The 12740-nt window shown below is 43.8% G+C and overlaps 1 protein-coding gene across 3 annotated transcripts in view; it reads right to left on the reverse strand.

The window, feature by feature from the left end:
* The window catches only part of RSPO2 (R-spondin 2), a 158606-nt gene extending 147561 nt beyond the window's left edge, over positions 1-11045 (reverse strand). For 2 of the 3 annotated variants that reach the window (XM_060116205.1, XM_060116204.1), the window contains exon 1: positions 10952-11045. In XM_060116205.1, coding sequence (XP_059972188.1) covers positions 10952-11045 — 94 coding nt within the window. Of the gene's footprint in view, positions 1-10947 lie in introns of all 3 variants that reach the window. The other variant, XM_060116203.1, reaches the window with a different exon arrangement.
* Positions 11046-12740: the final 1695 nt, after the last annotated feature.

Raw genomic sequence — 12740 nt, forward strand, 5'->3', positions numbered from 1 at the left:
CAACAAAAAAGTTTAATGTTTGCTCTTTCTATTCACTCCACCTACATCTATTCTCTGCCATGTCTTCATATTGACTTAGAGCTCAGAACTAATACCCAGGAGTCCCTGAAAATATACTATAAACCTGACCCTTAAACACAAGTACATACACACACTTCCAAAGAAATGATCCTCTAAAACATAATCAAGGAGAAAGTGTCAAAAATTAGAATTTTAACAAAATATTCTTCCACCTACAAGAACTACCCAGAGGACAAGTCAAAGACTAGGACTGCTTTAATTTATATTTAAGGATGGTAACCTGGGAGCCCCAGGTACAATTCTTCCCATGCCACTGGGATCATTCAGTGCAGAGTCCTCAAAGACCAGTTATAGCAGTGGAACACCTGAGAATAATGAATACCACAGTCACTCTAAAGGGCTATGGGGGGGGTGGCAGAGGGGAAGGGTGTGATAAGCACAGGACACGTCACTTGATCATGGGAATATTAACCCAACTATGACTCAACTTGAAACCTGGTCTACTATCAATACATAGATACATAGGAAGGTTAATGAAGATATGAAGATATAGCACAAATCTCTTCAACACTAAAAGCCAGCCTTTTGTTTGTTTGTTTTTTTTTTTGGAAGCGCTGCTCAGCTCACGGGATCTTAGTTTCCCCACCCCGACCAGGGATTGAACCCGGGCCCACACAGTGAAAGCGCCAAGTCCTAACCACGGGACCACCAGGGAATTCCCAAAAGCCAAGAAAGAGACACTAGAACACAGTATGTAAGGTGATCAACAATGAAGGGCCAGAGAATTTTTAAATCCTATGTCAGACATTATTACATGAAGGGAAAAGAGAACCTAAAAAAAATTAAACGATATTTTCAAGATAAGATCAGACAATTTTTATCATTCTCAAAGTGTTGCAATGTGAGAGATCCATTGAATGAAATGGGTCTCTACATAAAGATTAAAGAATTTGGCAAACAATTGGAAAGTATTAACTTGGAGTCATTTGGTCAACTCCAAATTTTACCAATTGCTTAAATTTTTAGGCATGCACTTTATGGAAAACATTCTTTAAAAAAAAAAGAAGGGCTTCCCTGCTGGCGCGGTGGTTGAGAGTCCGCCTGCCGATGCAGGGGACACGGGTTCGTGCCCCGGTCCGGGAGGATCCCACATGCCGCGGAGCGGCTGGGCCCGTGAGCCATGGCCGCTGAGCCTGCGCGTCCGGAGCCTGTGCTCCGCAACGGGACAGGCCACAACAGTGAGAGGCCCGCGTACCGCAAACAAAAAAAAAAAAAAAAAAAAAAAAAAAAAAAAAAAGAAAAAAATTAAATTAAATTAAAAAAAGAAAAACTAATGTTTTCCAAAGTGGCTATAGAAGCTGGAATCCACCTCCTGGTTAACACAATCTCTAGCTTTAATATCTGCCTCACAGATATTAAAACTGTAAGTTTGGTTAAGTCTGCCTTTTGGCGAGAAGGTCTTGTCAAAAGGAGACTAGGGATGAAAACCAGAAATTCTCAGTAAAACTGAAAGCTCTCTTTACTTGTTCCTTTTCCCTCCCTCTCCATGAGGAGGTCAAGTTGTTCACAGCCTCAATCTTACTGGAAAGAGTAGAACAGGTTTCCCACCTGAACCTACAGGGCAGGTCAGAGCAAGGCAAGCACAAAACCTACAAAATTTCAGAGAACAAAGCACGAGGAAAAGAATGCAAAGTGCGCCCTCTATCGCTCTGTGTGTTTTAACTGCTAAGTGGCTGGTTGGATTGCTGAATCCAGTGATAGGTGACAGAGGAAGACCATCACGGTAGAAAAATTCTAAGTGTGCTGGCCCAGCAGCAAGGATCTTTTAGAAGCCTATGTGGCCAAAATTGAAGAGTGCTAAACCTGGTTCTGACCGGTCTGTGAACTGGCAGTGTGATACATACAAATCCTATTAATGCCGGCACTGCACATCATCAGCGGAAAATTGCAACACTGATTTCTAGAACTTTATATTACTGTTTCATTAATGAGATAAAAATTAGACTATATGAAAAGTTTTAACAGAACCCCTTATTCTGTGTTTATTTTATACTTTTATAAGCTTTTTAGGGAAATAGAATTTAACAACTATTACCTTTGAGAAAGGTATTATTAGCCAAATAATTATTTACTGAAATAAGTCTTGAGATAGTGTTTCCAGTGTGTCCTCATATTGTGAATTATACACATGGCAAATGGCTGGAAACCCACACGGAAAATAAACACTTGTTTCCTAAAAGTTTCTGTCAATTTGAAGCAGCCAATTGGCATCATGCTCTTTAACAAGGTCTACCTGCTATTTCTTTAACCAATGCTTCTTAACCTGTTGAAGGAAAGACTAACCATGGCCACTTTAAGACTTCAGTGAAAGCTCTAGATCCTCTCTTTACACGCTAAAAAGAAACAGAAAACATTTTGCATCTAATTTCAGGAGATTCACAAAAACCCTGGCCCCATCTCTGGACCCCAAGTTAAGAAGCCTTGCTCAAAAGAAATATGCAGAACCAGCTGTTTTATAAGTGCTCTTAATATCCTTCAGCAGGTGATGAAAATCAAATGGTTTTAAGTAAATTGTAAAGGTTTTCCCCAAATGACAAGATAAGGTGGAGAGCTACCTACCATTAGTTTCTCTACATTTTAAGAGTAAAAATAATATTTACTAGCTTTTCTCTAACATTGATTGGCTATGCTGATCATATGATGGTGTTATGATACATAAGTGTATGTACAAAATTCATATATACACATCTACAAACAAATATATTGATACACAAATGCACAAGCACACACCCACAGACACACAGATATTTGTTCTGGCTATGGGAGTACCAGTAATAAAAGAAGTTCCTATAATTCATATGCAAGAACAGTGATAAAAACATTTAGCAACACAAGTATGCAAGTTTTTACCAGATCACACTTATGGTCCTACACCTCAGTTACTCCACCCACTTAGCCTTCGGTTCCTTAATACCAGTTACTTTGGTGGTGTAATTATGAGTTGTAGGAAGTTCTGAGTCTCAGTAAAACTCTGGGTCCAAAGAACTTTTGAATGGGCTCAAAGGTGATTTCTTCTTTTAAAACGAACACTGATGTTCAAAGTGTACTGTGCCCAGGAAAAGCCAATGAATTCGGGAGGGTTGGATTCTAGTTCTAGCTTTCTTCCACTTAAAAATTAGTTTTTTAAATTATACATTTCACTAAGCAGCTCACCTTCTTTATTAGTTAAACCAGTCTCACCTCCTTCAAAGGGTAGCAAAATGTCAGTGCTCTCCTGGAAGGCACTGTACAAAAAACTATGTAGTCTACTCACACATACAGAAGAACTTGTTCTAAAATACACACATACACATACACACTTGTGTCTCTCACAGGTATGTCTACACTGCTATATTTATTACTCTAAAGTCATAAATATAAGATTGAATGTTTGCCTGCACTAATTTATTTATGTTATTAATATGACTGCCTTTTAAGAAGATAAGTGCTACTTTCTTTTTTCTCTAAATAATTATTCATACAGACAAAGTGTTTGGTGATGAAAATCCTTTATTCACCCTTTGTTTAGAAGTATTTTTTAGATATGGGTGACTCCCACAGAGTTTCCCCTCTCCCCTGTCCAAACTCACCCACCATTTGGGATACCCTATCATTCAAATAATAAACAGGTATATGAATACACACACAAGCACTAGTGTACTCTGAAATTCTGAAGATTATCAGAGACTTCAGAATAAGGCTAGGCTGGATGCTTTTATACATCAGTGTTGCTCATCTTTAAACTCTAAAAAAGAATAGTAAATAATCAAATTATACCTAGTATCCTAATTATTCATTCAAACTTCAACTATGCTCAAAGAACTTCGAATTGAAAAAAAAACATTTCTCATTAAGTCATTAGCATTATTTTAAGGGCAAACAACAAAATCTCATCATCACTGACTTTTCGTTCAGCCACAGATTGTGGAGGAAGTGCTCTAGGTAGCCTGGTTTGGGGAGTATTGAGATGAATATGCCAAAGTTCTTCCCTAGAGGAGCTTAAAATATAGTAAAGATGACACATGTGGCAAAGTAGCCAAAATAAAGGGGGAAGTGAGAGTCCTTTAGGAGTAGCATGAAAAGCTAAGAAAGCTTTTAGGGAAAATTCCAGGAAGGCTTCACAGAAACGGTGACCTTTTATTTAGCTGGGCACCACCACATGCTCGACAACACAAAAACATGAAAACATAATGGTATGCTTGGAAATGAACTCATATGGTGTGGCTTAAGCATACAGTGCTTTCGTGGTGGTGGAAGGTTGGAAACAGGCTGTGGTCAGATGGTACAGTACCCTTGAATGTAAAGTGAAAGAAGCTGATATTTATTCTGCAGTCAATATGGAGACCTGGGAGGTTTGAGGTTTATTAGCAAAGAAGTAACATGATCAGATCTGTGGATCACATTGAGAAAAATTCAATTTTTTGTAGCATTGTAAAGGATGGAGTGAGGAAGAAGTGGATGATGGGAAATGAGTCAGTGAGGACCTTAGCTAGGAAATACCTCTGGGAATGGAGAGTATGGGGTAGACGTAAACAAGATTTCTGATACCCACTAAGACTGAACAAACCAACAAAAGAGACAATAGGAAAGTCAAAGACTACAGCTAGGCTTCCAGCCTTGACGCTCAGAAACCCCTGAACAGAAAAAAAGAAACACAGGAACAGGAACACATTTGGGAGAGGAAGAGTAATTCCATGCATAGAAGAGGAATTGAGTTGTCAAGACTGAATGCGCATGGAATGGAATACCTATCCATATATGAGGGTGCATGAAATGTTTATCCATATGGCAGTAGTTGGGAAATCAGAGAGTAACATAATCTGGAGTTCAAAAAAAAGGGGGATAGAACTGAAGGACTTTACATGGAAAAGGCAGTTGAGGATAAAGGGATGGATAAAATTCCCCAAGGGAAAGAATAAAGGTAAAGAAATAGGAGCCTACACCTACTCTGAATGAGGGGACCAAAGAAGAAAAATGTGCAGAATATGGGAGGTGAAACTAGAGTGCAGGGTCACTAACCAAAGGAAGAGATTTTCTTTGGAAAGGAGTGATAATCTCAGTGACGAGAAGGCTGTCACGTTGGCAGGGTTGGCACTGAGGTGAGTAGTGAGTATGGATGACCATTAAGAAAACCCTTTCGATGAAACAGTGGAGGTAGAAGCCAGATTGTGACAGACTGACAAGTGAGTGAATGAAAGCGGATTCTTAGGCAAGACAAGAGAAAGGTTGAAGTCAAGAAAAAGGTTGGAAAGTAAGGTGAGAAAGAAGGAAATGAGGAATTTTAGGATGGGGGGATAGCGGCATGCTTGAAAACAGGGTGACTGGATACAGAAAGGTCCTAGAGGAGAGAAGGATACATGGGTGGTGGGTCTTGGAAAGAATAAAAACACTGTATCCTTACCCATTCCCTCTCCTAGTCCTCAGCCCCCTCACCTACCCCTGTCCTGCTCTGTTGTCCTGAGAAAAAGATGAAAAATGGGAAAGACAAGTAAAAATCCTTTTTAGTTACAAAAGCCCAATTCTCCATAGTTACACTATGCCCCACCCCACATACCTACATATACACGTACGTATATGCATGTAAGTAGATATGCCTTCCCTATCATATATAATTATATACTACTTATGTACTGTATTAATTAGTACCTTCCATATTTATTCCAGCTAAAATTGTGAAAATGTATAAATATGACATGCAACACTGTATCTAATGGTCAATCCTTGATTGTGGCAGATAATGGGGGAAAAAATAGTGACCATCACGACATTTTGAAAAAAGAAAAATTTAAACTTTATTTTTATCCCAGAGCTTACCACCTCCTTTCAGCAGGGTGGTTCTCAAGTACTCTGTCAAATGATTTGTCTGTCATCTATTTCCTGAACTTGGGAGGGGTAAGAGTGCTTATTTCCAGAAAAAAAAAAAAAATTGGTTCAAAAGGCAGTCAGTTGGAGGAAAAGAAGTAAAAAGCCTGGATAATCTATAAACTGCCCAGTTAGTCTCTGAATAAATCAAGACGTAGTTTTGCATTAAGAAATTAGAAGCGTTGGGGCTTCCCTGGTGGCGCAGTGGTTAAGAATCCTCCTGCCAATGCAGGGGACACGGGTTCGATCCCTGTCTGGGAAGATCCCACATGCCACGGAGCAACTAAGCCCATGTGCCACAACTACTGAAACCCGTGCGCCTAGAGCCCGTGCTCCGCAACAAAAGAAACCACAGCAATGAGAAGCCGCGCACCACAACCAAGAGTAGCCCCCACTCGCAGCAACTAGAAAAAGCCGGCGCACAGCAACGGAAGACCCAACGCAGCCAATAAATAAATAAATAAATAAATTCTATTTAAAAAAAAAATTAGAAGTGTCGTCTCCAACTTGTGATTTCTGTAAACATTGGATTCGACCCATGCTAGATTTATAAACAGATAACGAAAGCCAGAATAAGTGCAGACCTGAAGAAATGTCACCTATTCTGAATCACTTCCAAATTTCAAGAGAGGAATAAGACGTTGGCTGGGGAAATGGCAACTTTCTAACCTCTGTGCACTGGTAAGGTACTGGCCAGGAAAACTCAGAATTATGCTGGAAGAAAAGCCCATTAACAAAAGAACAAAAGAAAAGAAAGAACATATTTATGCTGCAAAGTTAAAACATCACATGAGCTTTTCTGAAACACTCTAAACTTAAAAAAGCAGGCCTACAAATGTACTCCGAAGCTTTTAAGCGTAGGTTAATACGTTCCATGTGCCATTTTGTATTTTGAAAGAATACTGTGAGAAATAAGCTATCATTAAAAGTACTTGTAAAACTTGTAAATATCTCCACATCTACTCATTTTTTAAAAACACTAATTAATTCAGCCCTATAAGGTTTAAGAGGAAATGTAGTGTTTTGTTTTGTTTTGTTTAAACAACCGAAGTTGCCAGTAACATACCACACTATTTGTGATAAACACTTCAGTTTCATGGAATAAGCCAAATCTAATCATAGGAAAATGAGCGGTTATGGAGAGAGAAGCTGAGGCTTCAGGAGGGAAAAGGCTATGGCGGGAAACACTTGTCATACCACGCCCCCTACCATCAGACCACCAGAAACACAATTACATGTCTGGGAGCCTTGCTGCTTTTAAAGAATTTCATCAAGAAGTTTTCATAAATCCCTGGTAAATCTGTGACTGGGCATATCAATAGAATGAAGGAGATATAAAATGAAATCACTACATACTACGCTCGAGAAATCCCAGAAGACCATAATAAAGTTATGATATGTCTATCTACCTTTCAGTAATTCGGCCTGAAATGTGGCTTACAACCATTCCAAAAAATAAGACAAATCGAATAACCCAGTTTACCATACAAATAAATCATAAGAGGTCCCAAGACAGATACAGGCCACAGGGGTTAACAGTAGCTAATAATGACTGTTTTTGAAGGGGACTGGAGGGTGAGGGGCCAATGAGTTCTGATTGTTACCACATAGACACAACATGAGTTGTCAATCAGCTTTTCAAAACGTTGGCATGTGTCTCCCCTCTACAAGATATTCATTCTCACTGTTGTGTTTGTGCCTTATTTTCAAATGTATTGCTGCCAGGCCCCAGTAGTGATTATCAAATGCACTTTTATTGTATGATTTTGTTTTCTAAATAAGCAGACAAAAAGACTAGTAGATGGCTAGTGTTGTTTATGATAGTCTCTCCCATACACAGTTTTATCTGACATTCTAGTCTCTAATCCTCTGGCCATATTTTGAAATAAAGCATAAAGTTAAATGATATATTTGCTCTTTATTCTAGACTGGATGCAATTGATTTTAACTGACTAAATTATCTGATCTCTGCCAAGAATTTTATTTCATTAAGAAAATGATATTATAGAGCATCTGAGATCATAGAGCAGACTAAACATAATGCCAAAGGAGTTCTGAGAATGCTCCAGAGTGAAGGTTTGATTATTTGCAGATGGAATATGAAAAAAAGAAAAAGAATCAGATCCCGGGCATTAGCCTAACCAATGCTGGTATCACTGCTGCCGACATCACAGCACAAAGCCAAGAAAATAACTGATCTTCTAAGCCACAACACCTTTTTTTAATGTACTAATCACTTTTCTTCCTAGAAAGTAATACTTAACTGCCACTATCCAAAACAAAGGGAAAGGGGAAATGTTGGTACCACAATAGGCTCTAGCATGTCAACTGTCACTGCTGACATGATTTGGCTAGTAGTCAAGCATTCACCAAGGAACTAATTTAAATCAATCTCCTTTGGGAAAGCCAATTGTTTGGTATGCGCAACAATTGGTGTAGGATCAATCAGTGGACATGAGATCAATTAAAACCAGCTTAAGCCTGTGAAGAGGGACAATTCACACAACCTGAGTTAGATCTCTATTCATTTCAATACTCTCACAATGCAATCCTTAAGCTTCCTTGCAAAGCAGAAAAGCTACTATCACCCTACACTGTCTAGCCAGCACTTTAAGTAGTTCCACTTTTAATTAAAAACACAGTACGCCCTTTGTTGGTACAGATAGTGTGGTCACTTTTAAGGGTTGCAGTTATTTTAGCCAGAAGCTTGAGATTTGGGAAGGGACATCTGTTAAGGAAAACACACACATTTTGATAGAATTTTTTCTTTACAACCTTACCAGTTTACATGTACTTGAAAGCATTTCAATTTTATTAAATTGAAAGGTTTGTCTGGCAAAAGTTACTACTGCACACTTTAGAACTGGGTTTCTAAACGTCAGCACTTGGGGATGTGGTGGTCACTGCCGTGAGATTTTGCTAAAGCAGCTTTGAAACAAATAGGTTTTGCGCCAGATACCTAAGGAGGTATAGGCGGAACTTTGGAGATGGCACTGCAAAGGAAAGCATGCAGTATCGCCTCTGGCCGCAGGAGTGCTGTAATGTCATGTTCCACCAAAGAGCATCTCTGCATTAAGTTCTACTAAAGCAACATTCTTGATTCTCCCCAATTCAACCACAATGGGGCAGGCAATGTGGATCAGAAAGACATCGCTGAATTAGCAAGTCATCTAATAAACAAGAATTTGGCAAAGGATTTTAGATATTTTGTATTTTGAACATTTTAAAGCACTTTAGTCTTTTCAACCAAATAGGCTGCAGTGTCTACTTGGGGGCAGGGGGTGTGGGGTGTAGGGAAGCCTCTCCAAACACTTTGACCACTTAGACCACAGTGTAATCAAAAATTGCCAGCTGTACCGAGTGATACCTGGAAAGAAAATACCGGAGTGGAGAAAGGAGGCAGAGGGGAGGTGAAGCAGATGGAAAGGGACTTTGGCAAGACTGATATCGTATCAAACTTTCATGGCCTCTGCGAAGAAATTCCTCCCTAGTACATTTATTCAGAAAAACTTCTGAAAATGAGCATTTTCCAAATGTCAGAAATGAAAGACAGGGAGAGTAAGAGAAATGAGGGCGAGAGAAAGGGGTATCCTTCTCATAAACCACAGCTCCATGGTGTCAATTGGAGAGCAGAGGCGGCAGAAATCGCACACCACCAAGGTATCCTGAGCTCTGCCCTCTGGCCGGCCAACCTTCAGCCCTGCGGGTAGGTGAGAACAGCTTAACGACGTCCCAAAAAGCTTTGAAAAATTAGGGCGCAGAAAGCTCTCTCCAAAATCTGGATGCAGGACTGGAGATTCCATGAAACGAGTTGTAAATAAACCGCATCACAAGTCGAACGAGACGTTCATATCCCAGAAAAATCAAAATCTGTTAACCTCAAGACAAATTCTAACTGCGCAAAAGTCCAAACTGCACGACCAAGACGGATAAACTCTAAGGGGCTGCTGTGCACCTTCCGTGAGGCGGTATTGCAAGGTGGGGCTGTGCGTGCTGGGAGCGGGGGTGTTGCGGTTTGCGTTTAAATCCTTCAGCGGACTTAACAGTGTTTAGCAGCCCTTCCCCCTAAAACGCAGTTGGATTAGCTGCAGCCGCAGCAGGACTCGGGGACAGAAACACGGGCGCACTAAATCATCAGGAAATCTAGCTTTCTGAAACCTTTCTAAAGGCTTCCACTCGCCCCCGCCCCCCCCCCCCCCGCGCAGTGCACACAGGTGATGGAGAGAAAGGAGGAGGTCAAAAAGCCGCAAGTGAGTTTCACTGAGCGCCGGCACCTCTCAGAAGTAGCTGCTTTTGAGGGGAGTGAAGAGAGAGGGCAAAGTCGGGCCTGTCTCCAAAACATCACCCTGCAAGCAAGCGTTCCCCCAAAAAACCTGCGCACGAGTTGCCGCTCAATGCGCTAAGTTCAGTACGTTGTCTCACCTAGTCTTAGCGTCCAGAAAAAGAAATCAATGTTGCTCTTTTCCTAGAAATGCAGGTCCTCCACATCGACTTGGTACCCCTCTCCAGCTCTCTATCCCACACGCGCGCGCAGACACAGACACACACACACACACCCCAACACACACACGCACGCAGAGGAGTAGGCCGTGTCCAAAGCTATGTGGGGTCAGGACTTGGGGCGCACGTGGGTGGTGAATGTAGAGAAAGATGAGCTTCAGGGAAGATGGTTGAGAGGACTAAAAAGAGAAAAAGACAAAAAAGAACAAGAAAAAAAAGATGTCAGGCTTAAAAAAAGAGAGGGAGACCGAAAGAGAGAAGAGTTCAGAAGTAGAAGCTCGGCAGTCAACGTGGGTACGGACCGCACCGCTCAGCCCTGAACTCCCGCAGGACGCCCGGCTCGCCGCGCCTTCTGAGCACGGAGAAGACAGAGCGTTCGGCAGAGCTCCGGAGACCGGAAAGCGGGGAGCGGTGGCGCTCAATGGCGGGGGGTGGAGGGCACGGTCCTGCCCACCTGAGCCCCTGAGCGAGCGCCGCCACCCGCGCCCCCGACCCCGACCCCACGCGCCTCCGGCAGGGTAGAACCCACCTCTCTTACTGCGTCTCCATCGATTGCCTTGGCAGTGGCTGTAATCCATACAGTTCAGGATGATGAGGGCAAAGGAGAAGAGACGAAACTGCATCTGGGCGGTTGGGCGGGGGAGAGACGCCTCTCAAAGTCGGGGAACTGGAGGGCTCATCCGAGGAGCCGGCGCCGTCCGCGCTGTTGAGGAAGACGCCGAGGGGGAGTCGCCACTAGCCCAGGGGCCTGCACCGGTCAGTTCGGCTCAACCAGCATCTTTCCGCCTTGAACCTGAGAGACGAGGAGGAGAAGCCGGGTGGAGAGAGGCCCAGGGAGGCAGCTGCCTCTTCACGCGTCCCAATTTAAGTAGGGGAGGGAGGCGGGGAAGCGAACCCACTGCCTGGCAGGAGCTGCGGAGCAGCTTAACCCCAAGCGCACAGCTGCCTGCAACTTGGAGAGGAAGGTGATTACAATCAGTGAATTAGCAACCTCTGCAGACCTATAGCCTCCGACCCGGGGAAAAGGACTTTGCGCGGGCGCTCCGGAAAAGAAAAGAGCTCCACAGTTCCCGAGGGTGCAGGGTTAAAGGCGCGCTCTTCGGTCCTTTGGTCCCACAGTGGGGTACCCAAGCGCCGTGGTCGCGGTGGCCAGGCGCGGGTCGCCTACCGTGAGCACTTACGTCTCAGGCTGTGCGGCGTGCCTAGGCGCGGAGCTCCATCCAGGGCTCGGAAAGCGAGACGCCTCGCTAGCACGTGGGCTGGGGAAAAGTTTGCCGAGACCCGCCGGGAGCGCGTAGCAGCTCTGGAATCCCGGCGGCTGCCTTGGGTTCGAAGTGCCCGGAGGGTCCTCTGGACTGCCCGCGCCTAGCAGGAGCGCGGCGGGGCGGGCGGGTCCGCAGCCTCTGGGATGCTGCGTCCCCGCCGGTGAGTGCGATCCTACGGCAAGGGTTACGCCCGCTCTCACTCTCTGGGTCCCTGTCCAATTGTGCGGTTTCCAGAGCTCTCTCCACAGCCACTTCACAGCTAAGGTTTCTCCGTTTCCAAGCTGTGGGAGACAGAACGCTCCCGGGAGGCCGAAGGGATGGCGAGCTCACTTTCCGATGGAGATGCAGTCGGGCCGAGGCTCGGGATGCTTCTATAAGTAGGTGGTGCTGTGGTCCAAGGCAACTAAGTCAGGGCTGCCTCGGAGTTCCTGGGTCCTAAAGCCAGAACCTCTCCGGTTTCCCTGAGGTCCTAAAGAGCGCTGACAGCCTCCAGCGAGCCTACCCCCAGGCGAATCCCCTCCCGGCCTTCCTGGAGTGGGTGGCTAAACTGAAGAGTAGCTGAGGTGGAGGCGCCCCCTGACTGTGCTGGCCCGACAGCCCAGCTGTCTTCACCCCCAAGGCGTCTTCTCCGCTGCTCCGGGGTCGACTCCAGCCTCAGCGCCGACCTTCCAGCAGGAAGATCTGACTGACTGATGGCTTCCGAGCTCCCGGCCGGGACGGCTGCTTCTAAAGTGGCGTTTAAACTTGAGCCGCACCCCGAAAGATGCCACACCTCTGCCACTCTTTAAGTTTTACGTCTTGGCTTTGCTTTACAGGAAGATGTTAGCAAGGCTGAAACTAAAACGCGTCTTCGGTTTAGGGAGTAAAAAGAGTATTCCAATACTTTGCTTATCCTTAGAGGTTGTACTTCTTGACTTGTGTCTCCTCCAGAAAAACTTACAAAAACCTTTGATCCCTTTCTTGGAGTACGCTAAAAATTGGGGCCTTGGTTCTTCAAAGAAAAGTTCACTTTCTACTGAAGTATTTCTCATTTATAATCCTCCTCCCTCCCCC

This window comes from Mesoplodon densirostris, chromosome 13, assembly GCF_025265405.1.
Source record: "Mesoplodon densirostris isolate mMesDen1 chromosome 13, mMesDen1 primary haplotype, whole genome shotgun sequence".
NCBI lineage: Eukaryota > Metazoa > Chordata > Mammalia > Artiodactyla > Ziphiidae > Mesoplodon > Mesoplodon densirostris.